Source organism: Tupaia chinensis, unplaced genomic scaffold (assembly GCF_000334495.1).
Source record: "Tupaia chinensis unplaced genomic scaffold, TupChi_1.0 Scaffold000627_1, whole genome shotgun sequence".
Taxonomy (NCBI): Eukaryota; Metazoa; Chordata; class Mammalia; order Scandentia; family Tupaiidae; genus Tupaia; species Tupaia belangeri.
This window is the reverse complement of record NW_006160147.1, coordinates 3948238-3962237: the sequence shown is the minus strand read 5'-3', so window position 1 is coordinate 3962237 and position 14000 is coordinate 3948238. Positions and strand designations below refer to the sequence as shown.

The 14000-nt window shown below is 58.2% G+C and overlaps 1 protein-coding gene across 6 annotated transcripts in view; it reads right to left on the bottom strand.

Moving 5' to 3' along the window:
- Positions 1 to 211: 211 nt before the first annotated feature.
- The window catches only part of CDK18 (cyclin dependent kinase 18), a 36888-nt gene continuing 23099 nt past the window's right edge, over positions 212 to 14000 (bottom strand). For 2 of the 6 annotated variants that reach the window (XM_006159252.2, XM_006159253.3), the window contains exons 2-16: positions 9381 to 9525; positions 9133 to 9272; positions 8409 to 8534; positions 7545 to 7601; positions 6143 to 6257; positions 5902 to 5996; positions 5677 to 5739; positions 4852 to 4975; positions 4649 to 4769; positions 3543 to 3640; positions 3262 to 3367; positions 3117 to 3159; positions 2428 to 2518; positions 2069 to 2123; positions 212 to 1479 (exon numbers count right to left, since the gene is read on the bottom strand). In XM_006159252.2, the coding sequence (XP_006159314.1) occupies positions 1356 to 1479; positions 2069 to 2123; positions 2428 to 2518; positions 3117 to 3159; positions 3262 to 3367; positions 3543 to 3640; positions 4649 to 4769; positions 4852 to 4975; positions 5677 to 5739; positions 5902 to 5996; positions 6143 to 6257; positions 7545 to 7601; positions 8409 to 8534; positions 9133 to 9272; positions 9381 to 9504 (1482 nt within the window). In that variant the 5' untranslated portion in view covers positions 9505 to 9525 and the 3' untranslated portion in view covers positions 212 to 1355. Of the gene's footprint in view, positions 1480 to 2068; positions 2147 to 2427; positions 2519 to 3116; positions 3160 to 3261; positions 3368 to 3542; positions 3641 to 4648; positions 4770 to 4851; positions 4976 to 5676; positions 5740 to 5901; positions 5997 to 6142; positions 6258 to 7544; positions 7602 to 8408; positions 8535 to 9132; positions 9273 to 9380; positions 9526 to 14000 lie in introns of all 6 variants that reach the window. The other 4 variants (XM_006159255.3, XM_006159256.3, XM_006159254.2 and 1 more) reach the window with 4 other exon arrangements.

Here is a 14000-nt window from a genome sequence, read left to right as displayed (position 1 = left end):
TGTGCCCCTCGTCCAGAACTGACCTCAGGCCCTGAACACAGTGGCCTCGAGGAGACAGGAGCCCGGGGGTGGCGAGTCACACCCAAGCATACTTGTGCTTCGTTTTACACACGTACACCCCTGCAGGCCCCAGGTTCTGGGCCTGACGAGGCCTCCGGTTCTCTGGCAGCGATCAGAGTCAGCTTCACGGCACTAAACTGCGTCGTCGGGCTGTCCGTGAATTAAATATATTATCTGTCTTCTCGGCGTCACAGGACCTTCACAGTACAGTGGGAGCAGTGGGGGTGGAGGGGAGCCCGAGGCTCTCCGGCCGCTCCTCAGGCGGGCAGGGGCTCGTGTGGGAAGGCAGGCCCTGACCTCCCCTTGGCCTGTACCTTCTGCAGCCTCTGGGGCTCCCTGTCCCCAGCGATGGGACTCTGAAGATCAAAGCCTGCATGGACACCTCCTTCCTCTACCTCCCTCTGTGACCACCCCAGGAGGCCTGGAGACTGGTACAGGGATCTAGTGGACAGGACCCCAGGGCTGGGAAGGAGGGGTGAGGGAGGCCAGCCTGGCCCCATTGTCAGGGTGACCCTGTGTATCTGGGTGCTGTCCTCAGGATGCTGACCCAGGACTGGCTTATCAGTGCTTAGGGATAAGTTAAGATTAGCAGGAGCAGCTCCGGGTAGGGGTAGACAGGTAGGAGCCTGGGTCTGAGCTCCAAGGGCAGTGAGCATGCCTCCACCTGCTGACCTAAGGCACCTCCATTCAGACGGGGAAGACGGGTGAGGACAGCTGGGGAACAGTGGTACAGCTGGCGGTGGCAGCCACTCCTGGGTGCAGCTGGGCATCCGGTGACCACCAGTATCGCTCAGCTTGGGTTCAAGCCGAGGGTACAGGGGCCCTTGGCAAGGAGGGGAGTGAGGGCAGGGTGATGAGAAGAGGACGTGGGGCCACTCCTCCTCCTGCTGTTCTGGGGATGCTGGCCCCCCAGGGTTCCAGGGCCCCAGACAAGGTGCCATGTCCCTTCTTGCTCTAATGGGAAGGATGCGAAACACATGGGCTCTGTGGGGTCAGAGGGGTCTGCCACGCTGGCAAGGCAGGCTGGCCCCAGGACAGCATGGTGCAGCGAGTGCAGGGCACACCCTCAGCCTGGTGCCTGGACTCTCTACCACGCAGGTCCTGAGCTGCCAGAAGAAGGTCTGAAGTCCCTCCCTGCCCCCTCAGGGAGGTAGCTTGTTCCCAGCTAGGCAGGTGACGGAAGGGTCACTCTCTGGGTGAAGGCCACCGGGAGGCATGTGGATCAGAGACAGCAAACAGCTGGGGCTGGCAGGGCTGCTACACAGTCTTCCGGGCTGGCCATTGGCCCTCAGTGCTCAGTCCTCCAAGGGGGACCGGCCCCATCCTACCCAAACTGGTGCTCGACGTGACCTCTTGTTCCTCCCGCCATGGCAGAGGGCACACATCAGAAGATGCTCTGCCGCCGGTTCTTCCCTCGTCCTGGAGAATGAAAGGGAGAGGGGATTGCAGGGAGGAGGCTGAGCTGGAGAGTGCCCAGGACTGGGGGCTGGGGGGGACGGCTATATCTCCAGGGCTGTGAGCATGCGCTCGGCACCTAGTCTGTGCTGGGGCCAAATCCCATCCCTGTTCTGATGAGCTGTGTGACACTGTGACCTAACCTCTCCTAACCTCAGTTCTGCTGACTGAACTGGGGAATGTGAAGAATCAACTCCACGAGGTGTTCTAGGGATCAGAAGAGATGGTGGGTGGAGAGCATCGCCACATTCAAGGCCAACAAAACAGTTCTCTAGGCTGGAGCGCGGTTAGGGAGCGCGGGGTTTGCAGGGAGGCAGCCCCAGAGACGGCGTGCGCTTTTGCCAGGACCCCGTCAGATGCACGTTCTGTCTGGGGTGGGGTGGAGGAGGAGGGTCTGGGTGGGAGAGGTCAGCCTCTTCCCTGCTGTCCTGGAAGAAGCCCAGTGTGGGAAGACTGCACTGACTACCCCAGCAGGAGCCCATCCCCATTCCTCCAGAGGGAGTCCCTATGGGGCTTCCTGCGACGGGGAGGGGCGGGGAGGCGTGAGCCCTACCTGTCTGGTGGAAGCCCAGGCTGCGGTAACCTGGGTCCTTCTGCAGCTGGATCTCCTTCAGGGAGAAGATGGAGGCAGCTGGGGTGTGAGGAGAGGGAGGCAGGCTGGGTAGAGCAGGCCCTGGTCCTGGGGCCCCCCACCTCGCTCCCTGTGAGCCCACAGTGCAAGCTCTTCCATTAAGATTGGCCCAGGAGGTTCACGTGTACCCTTGGCTCCAAATGAGAACCCGAGGAGGGGAGACTGCGTGCCCAGGCTGCTCCACCCTGCACAACCCAGGCCTCCTAGCCTCTTTGTTCCCACTCTCCAGCCCACATCTGCCACCCCCATTCCTGGGTTCTGGGGTACACCCCTCAACTCACTGTCTTCAAGCTGGTGCACGCGCTCTCCCAGAGACCGGAAGTAGGGGTGACTCAGGGCAGCTTCTGCAGATATTCGACTCTTGGATTCATACTGAAAGACACAGGGTGGGCTACTGGGCCCTGGCTGGGGAGGCCTCAGGGACACCTCTTGGTAGCACAACTCCTAAGCTAAGTTGAATCGTGGAGGTGGGAGGAGCCTGAGATACTCCTGGTCAAGCTCCACCTCCAACCCCTGCAGTCTCAGGGCCATACTCCCAGGTCTGGTCTGCAGCCACAGGAGGAAACCAGAGACCAGACTCAGCAGGTGACCTCTCGGGATGGCAATGCTGATGCGGAAGTAGCTATAGCCCCCTATGGCTCTAACACTGATACCACAACCACCCTTCCTGTGCCCTGACTTCCCCACAGGCCCCACTGTAGCCCATGGCCAGTGTATCCTCACAACTGTCTTATGAAACAGGCAGCTCTCTATAACATGTGCAAAGCTACCCAGCTAGGAGGAGGAGCTGCACGGGTTGGCGCCATTGAAAGCGCAGACTCCCAGGGCTGTGTATGGGAGCCAGCGCATCCCTGGGTGGGGGTTCAAGGGAGCCGTTTCAAGGACTTGTGAGCACAGGAAGTGGGGCACCCAACGCCCGGCCCGGAGTCTTTGGTTGCCTGGCCCTGGGCCCAGTTGGGAGGACACTCACTAGGAGGAGGCTGGTTAGGAGGCTGATGCCGTCGGTATCCAACCTGCAAGAAAGAGATGCTAACACAGGCTCTGAGGGGGTTGGGTTGGGGTGAGGGGACCCCCAGGAGGGACGCCTCAGAGGGTGCTGCGGGAGCCAGGGCTACCTGGGAGCGTGGCTGATGAGCGGCTGCGGCAGGTAGCGGGGGAAGTTGTAAGCTCTAAACTCAGGGAGGGCCAACACTCCAGGCCACGTGTCTTCTGTAGGGGTGCCTGGGGAGGCAAGAGGGGGTGCAATGTCAGAGGTGGGAGCAAGGAATGCCTAAGGCTGCAAGGGTCCCCGCCCTGATGAAACCCGGAGAAAGCTTCCCAGTCCCTTGAAGTGCTGGAACTGGACGGAGTTCCGGCGCCCCCTGGTGGTGAGAGGAGGGAGCGGCAAGAGACTGACCGAGGAGGCGGAAGATGAGGTGCAGCTCCTCTTTGACTGTGGAGCCCGGGAAGAGGGGCCTCCCTGTGGCCATCTCGTAGTGGATGCAGCCCACGCCCCTGTGGGGAGCAAGGGGCAGGGGCGGCATCAGGAAGGGACGGCCACCCTGCCTAGGGCTGCTCCACCAGGGTACCTGGACGCCCTGCTGCAGATGGCTCCCAGAGGTCATGGCTCTCAGGGACAGCGGTGGCCCAAGGCAGTGGAGGCTCCTAGGACAGCCCAGCCCCCACACTACAGACCCTCTCTAGGGACTCCCCTGGCCCTATGAAGCTGAGACCTCTCCCTTCCACTCTGAGCCAGCGCCCACATGGCAGGCCGTTAAGCAGTGTTGTCCCAAACTCTTTCACCTGTGCGTCCCTGTGGAAGAGAGCGTGTAGTCCATCCCCAGGGAGCCCTGGGACAGGCACAGTGGCCACTCACTGAACCTGTTTTAGCTTTAAATCTGGGTGAACTTTTCCTTTTACACCCATTCATACATGTGTGAGTGTTAACATAAAAATAATGTATCCCTTCAAACTTTTCACTAGAACTGATGCTTAGGGAAGATTCATTGTATTTCCTGTGGGCCCTCCTGCAGGTTCTAGTAACTCCCCACAGGCCCCCTGGGGATACTTCAGATGCACTGCCTTGAAGAGGCTGTTTAAGCTGGGAATCCCAGTCTATTTCAGACTTTTTTTTTTTTTTAATGAGATTTTTGTTACAGAGAATGTGCACTTGCCAGAGAGAGAGGGAGAAATCACCCCCCGGGGGGATGGCCACGCTGCAATCCCTTCTCCATTCTCCTCTCAGGATCTTGGGCACGCATACATATATGCCCAGCGTGAGTTTAAGCCACTGGGTCTGGGCCTCAAACTATGGTAGATCACACTAGAGTCCTGTGACGTAACCAAGATGCCACCTGCTGGTCCACAGACTTAATTTTTAACATCCCGTTTAGCCAGACGCCAACAGCTTTTAGTCAAAGAAGGTTAGTGGTTCTTTCCCAGAGGCCTTCGGGGCAACAAAAGAGAGCCTGGAGGTATGGCCAGGCACCCCCCCTCCCCTGGGTCCCCCCTGTGGCCACTCACCACATGTCAATGGGGGTGGAGTACTCTGTGGACCCCAGCAGCACATCGGGGGGCCTGTACCACAGGGTCACCACCTCATTGGAGTAGGTCTTCGTGGGCACTGACTTGGCCCGGGCCAGTCCTGGGGACAGACACATCACAAACTCTGCCCTCCCCCAGCCACCCCTGTGCCCTTGGAGAATGCATCCCAGACTTTGCCTCACCGAAGTCAGCCAGCTTCAGCTCCCCCCTCTCGTTGATGAGGAGGTTCTGGGGCTTCAAGTCCCGGTGCAGGATCTTGCGACGGTGGCAGTAGGCGAGGCCCCGGAGCAGCTGGAACATGAAAATCTAGGAAAGGAAGAAAAGCGGGGTGGAAAGTGGGACTGGGTCCCCTCACTGGGACCCTGCACCTCTGTCCCAGGACAGGGCTCGGGAGGTTAGCTCAAGCCACTGGAGACATTACCTGGCTCTCTTGCCCCTACACTGCACCACACACACACACACACACACACACACACACACACACACACACACAAGTCGATCTTAGCCTGGCCATTTCCCCAGGGACCCCTATAGAAGAGGCCCAGTGTGGCAGCCGTTCCCTGGTTCTGCAGCTCCATCCTAGGACCCGTCCACACCAGGGAGCCCCATCTAGGGGGAGGACATGGGGACAAGGCAGAGTTCTCCAGTCGGGGAGCTGTGAGGGGAGGCACGGTGGGCCAGGAAGCCCTCCGCATAAGGACGTCTGCCGTTGATTCCTTAGCAAACACCAGACAGGGCCATGCCTGCCTCCGAGCTTCCGGAAGCCCTCTTTTCTGGCTGGTAGCTTGTGCTCGTGTCTGATGGATGGGAAACTGACGCGCAGGGGGATTCTGTACCAGCAGCTAAAGGGTGGCAGAGGGGGTGCTCAGCCAGCTCCGGAGCCCCACCCTTTGCCTCCTTTCTACGTTGGAAGGTCTGAGCAGCCTCAGTGGTGAGAGCTGTTCCCATGCTGGGCTCTAGGACAAGGGGGAGCCGAGGTGGGTGGGGTCCCTGTAGGAGGCCCTCACCTTGACGTTGTGCATGCTCATGAGGCTGCCGCAGTGGTCCAGGTACTGCTTCAGGTCGCTGTCCTGGAACAGAGGCTGGCTCAGTGCCCCCTGCTGCCCCAGCTAGAAGCCCAGACTCAGGCTGAGGACAGGAAGTGCCCCAGATTCCAGGACCACCTCTCCCAGTCCCCTGCACGCCTCCTCTCACCCACCACCCCCACCACAGTGGGGAGAGGCCCAACCCACCAGGTACTCAAAGACCAGCGTGAGGGACCGGTCGGTGTGGATGAGGTCGTGCAGCGTCACGATGTTGGCGTGCTTCAGGTTCTTCAGGAGAGACACTGCGGGGACAGGCCACCTGGGTTCCTTCTGACCCTTGCTCCCTGGGGTCAGCCCGAGTGCCCATTCCAGCAATGACCTTCCACGCCAGGCTCCCACCAGGACCCAGGCCAATGAACCTCTCCCCCAGGGCCCTGGGACCTGGTACCCTCGCGGATGGCCGTGCAGGGCGCCCCCTCCTCATGCTCCAGCCGGATCTCCTTCAGGGCCACGAGGTTCTCTGTCAGCTTGCTGCGCCCCTTGAAGACTGTGGCATAGGTGCCCTGGGGGGGACCAGCCTGTCAGCCCAGCATGCGGTCCTGCTCCCCTGCCCAGAGCCCGCCCCTGTGAGCCTCTGCTCTTTCACGCAGTGGCACCCTGCTGAGTGCCCGCCCCCCAGCTTCTCCCTTCCCTGAAGTTCTAGTGTCCTCCAAGCCATTCCCCTGTGATGTGGAACAACTCGACCCCTCCCCAGTCAGGGTGAACTGGTCCCCTCCACCTCAGGATGCCAGCTGCCCCCTACTCTAATGCCTAATGCCGGCTGTTTGGTTTGTTTTTTGTTGTTGTTTTTTTGCTATATAGGGTGCCTGCAACTTGCTAGAGAGTGAAATAGAGAAGGAAACTGAGAAATCACTCCCCCTCCCTGGGGCAATGGCCACGCTGTAATCCCTTTTCCTGTCGGGGTTTTGGGCATGCATGCATAAGCGCCCAGAGTGATTTTCAAGCCACCAGGTCCAGGACTCAAGCCATGCAGCCGGTCACATAGGATCCAGTGCCTTAACCTCCATTCCACCTGCTGGGCTGCCAGATTTTTTTTTTTTCAGTTTATTTCCTCAACGAGAGAGAAAGAGGCACCCCTAACCACACGATCCATCTCGCCTCAACTGGCCCCGCTCACAGGCACACCTGTGCACTCAAAGTGCTCAGAGGGGTGCTGGGGCTCGAACCCAGGACCCTTCTCATGCATGTTCAGTAGCACTACCTCTAACAGCAGTGTTCTTCTCTATGTTACAGTAATGTTTATGTACAGGCCTCCTCTCTGGGTTCCTGGAGGGAGAAGGCCACGTCTGACATGTTCTGTAAGCCTCCCTGTCCCGGGCCTCCAACACAAAGACTGACACAGGAGAACAGATGAGGCTTGGACAGCACATGCTCCATGCTGGGCACTGTCCAGGGCCGTCTGTATCTGACTGGGGCAACCTGAACCACCCCACCACCACCCTCGGAGGCAGAACCAGCTCCACCTCCATTGACCCAAGGAAGGGCACTGAGGCACGGAGAGGGGTCACGTGACTAGCTCAAAGTCACAGAGCTGGTAAATGGCAAAGCTGCGATTTGAATCAGGCCAGAAGGAATTGCAGGTAAAAAAGACTAGATTCTTCCCAGAGCCCACAGGCCTCTCTGTTGTCACGCCCTCACTCAGAATCGAGGCCTAAAGACTAAGCCAGGCTGCAGAGCCAAAATCAAGCCCCCATGGGCAGGGACCACAAGAGGGGCAGGTCAGGGAAGGTCCTGACCCTCCTGGGCCCATCCTGCCTGGGGGCCTTGAGAAGACCACACCCGGCTCTTACCTCTCCCAGTTTGTCCAGTTTCACGTACGTTTCCAGCTTCCCAAAGCCGATGTCTGACTGTGGAGAGACACAGGGCTGTGAGCACAACGGTCCCAGCAGCCCCCACATACATCCAGCCCACAGGAGGGAAGGGGACGGGACCTTCGTTGTGGAGGGGGAGCGAGGCCAGCCTCCCACCTTCCTCTGCAAATCCTTCTCCTTCCCTTTATCAGCCTGCCCTAGGAAGGAGCCCTTAGAAGTGAACGTCTCCATCTCTTCCTCCTGGCACAGCTGAGGGTGGGTCCCAGAGCTGCAGCACCTTGGCTGGCACCCTCGGCTGGGTGTCCTCTGCGGCTTACTCAGATGGGCCCTGTGTCTTGTTCTCCACTGTCCAGTTCAGAACCCACCTCCGCAACAGTCTTTATTGGTGCACTTCTAGCTCAGGTGCACCCAAACTTTAGGGAGACAGACTCCTGCCCTTCCCTCTGCCCCCCAACACACATGCATGCACGCAGGCATGCACACACTCACGCATGCATGCATGCACACACAGAGGCCAAGTCTGCAGTGTCTGGAGTGGACCCAGTGTCCGTGCTTTATTAAATGCTCCCAAGCAAATCTGACTGGCAGCTAGGACTGGGAAGTGCATGGCAGCGGGTCCTTTGATCTTAACGGGGGTTCAGGACCCAGAAGAGGCTTAGCTCCAGCACAGCAGGGACCCGAGTAGGGAATGTTATCTAGAGGATGAACTAGTTGAAGCCACTGAGGCCAACAGGTGGCGCCAGAATCCCAGGAATCCTCTCGAATGGGCAAAGCCAGGGCTGTTAAATCCATGCTGGGGAGAGGATGTCCACCCTTGCAACTCCTGACCCCAGTGGGGCTCACCAGGGAGGCGCGGCGGGACATGCGGCTGAGCGGCTTGGGTAGGTCTGGGTTCTCCAGCTGGAGCTTCTGCAGGAACTCCTGGGGCAGCCGAATATCCATGGGCAGGGACAGCCTCTTGCTGATGTCCTGCAGTGATGGGAATGAGACTGGGACCCAGCGTGGGCTCCAGGGGAACCATGGCTGTGGGGCCCTTGCCCTCACTCTGGGCCTAGCTCTCCCTGCAGAGCAACCACGGCCGGCCGGGCCACCCTACAGGCTGTGACCCAGACTCACAGCTGCCCCGAAGGGTTGCTCAAAGACATGCAGACACGCAGGGCTGTCTGAGCCTCAGGTGGTTCCTCCTCTCCGAGCTGCAGCACCCGCCCTTGCACACACCCTGACTCGGTGAGCAAAGCTTGTTCACACACTTGGGCACATGTACACGGCTAGAAAGACACCAGGCGAGCCCTTGCCATGTCCAGGAATGTTCTAAGCACTTGGAAATATGAACTCATTTAATCCTCACCATGACTGTAAGCCAAGGAGGCTGTTCTTAGATTGATAAACCACGGAGGCTGTTCTTAGATTGTGGTTCATAGAGGTGAAGCAACTTGTCCAAAATCACAGGGCGAAGTATGGGCTGGGCTGGGCTTTGAACACACGAAGTCTGAACCACGACCCTCCTGTGTGCATCTCTATGGATGTGGCCCGCTATTTTCCTTGGGCAGAGCCTGGGGCCCCTCACCTCCATGGAGAAGCGGCGCTGGTTCTGCCGGCGGTAGAGCACATCTGGGGAAGGCTGTCCAGGCTCCTCCACGCTGTCTGCGGGGGACAGGGCGCGGAGCTCTGGGGGGGCGTCTCTGCCCAGGGGGCCCAGCTGCAGGTCTGAGAGGGACACACATCAGCTCCTGCCTGCCTTGCAGCCCCTCCAACCCCTGCTGAGCCTGGAGGGGGCCCGGGAGGACCAGGGGCTGCCCTGGCCCTCGCCCTCACCCTCGTTCCGCTGGTTGTGGAGCTGGTTGAACTGCTCTGTGAACTCAGCCAAGGACTCCTCGATGGTCTCTGTGCGGGGCACTGACAGGGAGAAGCGGCGCTTAAAGTTCTTCATCTTGTTCATGGTCTTCGGTCTGGGCAGGTCCTGGGACAGGAGGTGGGAGAGCAGGTGAGAAGAGCAGGCGGGTCCAGGTCCCTGCCTAGGTGGCCTCGGGGTCTTGCCTTCCCACCTGGCTCCGCACTGCCGGAGCCACAGTTGTGTCCTCTGTACCAAAGCGTGGGCTCCTTGAGAGTAGGCCCTCACCCTTGCCCTCCCAGGGCCCCGGGCCCCACCCACCAATTCCCTTCCCCTGGGCAGACGGCCCCAGTCCTGATCGACTACCATGGAGAGCCTGACCGTAATGGGGGCGATGTGCAAAGAGGAACCCAAATTCCCCAGCCCCCACTAGATGTGAACACTTCTTTTTTTAGATTTTTGCCACAGTGTGCATGCACTCATGCCAGAGAGAGACAGACAGAAAGAGAGGAAACAGAGAACGCCACCCCACCCCCTGCAGCAGGGATGGCCATTCTGCAATCTCCTCCCATCTATTCTCCTCCCTGGATTCTGAGCACACACGCACAGGTGCCCAGCTGGATTTTCAAGCTGTCAGGTCTGGGACTCGAACTGTGGAGTTGGCTATGTGAGATTCAGCACCTTAACCACAATGCCACCTGCTGGCCCCAACACTTTTTTACAAAATAAAGTTAATTAGTTCATTCCCTCCATGAGTGAGAGAGACAGGCAGCTCCCCAGCAGTGTCCTGAGGCAGTGAGCCACTCACAGCTGCGCCCCCTGGCCCAGGTCACGGCCAGCGTCCCTGGCCCACTCAGGGAGGTCTCCAGGCCCATACCAGAGCTTTCCCTGATGGAAGAACTCTCAGAGCATTGCCTTCTGCATTACAGCTGCACCACAGTCTGACCCCAGACTTTAACCCCTTAGCTGCTGGAGGTCTGGAGAGTTCCAGAACCAGGATGGTGCCCGGGCTGGCTGCTGCTTGCCAACATGTCTGGAAAAGCTGGAATGTGTCAACACCTAGTAAGGCGTACTGACTGATGCTCACTGTGGAGTTGGCTATGTGAGATTCAGCACCTTAACCACAATGCCACCTGCTGGCCCCAACACTTTTTTACAAAATAAAGTTAATTAGTTCATTCCCTCCATGAGTGAGAGAGACAGGCAGCTCCCCAGCAGTGTCCTGAGGCAGTGAGCCACTCACAGCTGCGCCCCCTGGCCCAGGTCACGGCCAGCGTCCCTGGCCCACTCAGGGAGGTCTCCAGGCCCATACCAGAGCTTTCCCTGATGGAAGAACTCTCAGAGCATTGCCTTCTGCATTACAGCTGCACCACAGTCTGACCCCAGACTTTAACCCCTTAGCTGCTGGAGGTCTGGAGAGTTCCAGAACCAGGATGGTGCCCGGGCTGGCTGCTGCTTGCCAACATGTCTGGAAAAGCTGGAATGTGTCAACACCTAGTAAGGCGTACTGACTGATGCTCACCGATGAACACTGGCTTGGCTTACACCCCTGGGACATAAACTGGCCCAAACCCCATCTCGCCTGACACTGACAGCTGGTGGTCCCCTTGCTGGCTTGTCCCAGGTCCAGAGGCAGGAAAGAGGGAAGGATGAGGGAGGGGAAGGGTGCCTGGGAGCGGCCTGGCCCTTCTCTCTCCAGCTGAAATCTGGGAGGTCGGAGAGTAGCTGAAGGCCTCAGGGGAAATACAGCTGGCCCTAGGGAACGGGGTGGGGGGCCTGAACCCCACCGGCCCCTTCCATGTCAGAGCCCTCAGAGCAGGCAGGGCATCCTCTGCCAGAACTCCATGGAGGGGGGCTGACTGCTCAGCTTCAGCCTCTCAGCGGCTCCCAGCTCCTCCCTCTTGCCCTGGGGAATGACGGCCATCCTGCTGGCCTCCTGCAGACTGCCACTGCTCCTTCCTAGACGGTTCCTTCTCCTTCCTGCCCCCAAAACCAAGAGCAGACTGTCCCGCCTCTCCTTCATGGTTTCATAAGCTCCCTGCACAGCTGGCCCCTTTGTCAGCTCTGCCCACACTGTGCTGGGCTGCGGTGGGGCTGGGACCAAGAGGCCTCACGAAGGCCCCCACTGGGCCTGCCAGGAAGGCACCAGGGGCTAGCTCCGTGATGGGAGGGGGCCACGCACCAGGCATACACTCCTGGAGGATGCTCAGCCCCGCCGCTGGCCGGTACCCAGTTGCCAAGGCAACCAGTCCCCTCCTGAATCCTCCTGGTTTAAGGGATTATGGGTCGGTAACATGTTTGCTTTGCTTAATGATCACACCCTTCTGTCCTCAGCCAGCCTAGAAAGGGTGCTCTCCCTGGCACTGCATGCTCCCAGGCACCCCCTAATGCAGCTAAGTTGTGGCTTCCCCAGCAACCCCAGGCCAGAGCCTGCATATGGCCAGGCCCTCCTTCACCAGGCTGCTGCCTCAGAGGAGAGGCCTTGGGTCCGCGCTGCCAGCCAGGTCTATCTCTGTGGGTGGGCCCTGAAGTCTCGCTCAGCCCGGCAAACATGGACTGAGGACGTACGACACGCTGGCACGTGCTGGGCTCAGGCTTACATGGGTAAGCAAGCGTGGGCCCATTTTCTTTCTTTCTAAGAATTATTTTTATTTAACTTTATTTGTTTATTTATTTATTTATTTTCAATTTGACCAGAGAGGGACAGAGTGAGAGGGAGAGGGAGAAAGCAGGTCCAGGTCCAGGACTTGAACCACGGTCAGCCATATGGGAGTCCAGAGCCCTTAACCACCATGCCACATGCCAGCCCCCACCTGGTCCCATTTTCAAGGAGCCCAGAAGCTGCTAAGGAGCTGAGAACTCCTTTCTTCCAACCTCCTTTTTTTTTTTTTTTTTTTTTTTGAGAGAGATTTTTGCTATAGGGTGCATGTGCTCTCCAGAGAGACAGAGTCAGAAAGTGAGAAATCACCCCCGGAGGGGGATGACCACACTGCAATCCCTTTTCCGTTCTTCTCTCGAGATTTTGGGTATGCACGCACACACACTTGGCATGACTTTTAAGCTGCCGGGTCTGGGACTCAAACCACAGTTAACCACACAGGAGTCCAGTGATGTAACCATGACGCCACCTGCTGTCCCTCTTCCAGCCTCCTTGGCAGAGCCTGCCAGCCTTGATCCTGCCTGACTGCATCCTAAACTCACTGCTGCCAGCCAGCCTCAGCCCTCTTCCGGCTCTGTGTGGGGTCGCAGGCCTGCAGCCGGCTGGACTCTTACAGACAGGGTGCTCCCAGAGGGCAGTCACCCTGCCTCACGTGCCTGTGTGAGCATGAGTCGAAGGGGACTCAGAGAGGAGGCTTCGTGATGTTGGCCCGACGGGTCCCAGTGACATGAGGACCCAGACATGCCCTCCCTGGTGACACATGCTGTACAGCATAACGGGAGCAGAGATGTGTCTGCACTGTACAGAGAACATCAGAATCCCAGAGCACAACGAGAACCTCACACTCCTGCGGCCCACCCTCAGGTTCTGGAACTGAGGCCGAGTATGATGGCCCGGAAAATGGATTTTTTTTTTAATTAAAAATAAAATTTAGTCTTATACTACAGGGTTCATGTGCTCACCAAAGAGAGAGAGAGACAGAGAGACAGAGAGACAGAGAGACAGAGGGAGAGTGTGGGGGATGGCCATGCTGCAGTCCCTTCTCCTCCATTCTCCTCTTGGGGTTTTGATCATGCATGCACACCAGCCCAGCGTGATTCTCAAGCCACTGGGTCTGGGTCTTGAACCGCAAAGTTGGCTATATGGGATTCAGTACCTTAACCACCACGCCACCTGCTGGACTGAAAAATGCATTTTAAAAAGCCTCTCCAGTGAACCACACATGGGGCTGTAGCGGAAAGCACCTGAAGTTCAAAAGAGATGATCATGGGGCCAGCAGGTGGTGTGGTGGTTAAGGGTGTTGGACTCACATGGCCAACCACAGTTCAAGTCCTGGACCTGGAGACTTACTTTCTCACTTTTCTTCTCTCTCTCTCTCTCTCTCTCACTCTATCCCTCTCTGGTCAAGTTAAAATAAATAAAGTTAAATAAAAATAATTATTTAAAGAAAAAAAAATGATGACCATCTATCTGTCCAGGCTTCTAGAACATCTTGCTGTGGTGAGGCGGGGAGTCGTTACAGCTGGGGAGAGGGCAGGAAGGTGGAGAGTAGAGGATGCCGAGCGGAGTGGGGGACAGGAGAGGCCATGTCTCTGGCCTGGAATCAGCCCGGTACCCTCGCTAGGTCATGGTTCTCCTAGAAGGAGGCAGGCACTTGGCAGAGCTCTGAGCTTTGCCCGGAGGGACCAGCCACGCCCCTTTCTAAAAACAGGGCTTCCCCATAAAGCCGTCCTGTAGCCTGGGATTTATGGGATGGTGCCTTGGGTTTGCTGCTCAAGAATCAACAGTAACTGCCATAAATCTCACACTCTTGCTCTTGTTTGCTGGTCAGGGGGAGGAGGGAACCTCTGAGTTCTGCAAGACAAAGAAGACCAGCCCAGAAGCACACCTGCATCCCTCACAGTGGGGTAGGAGCAAACGAGGGGCGAGGGGGCGAGGGGGCGAG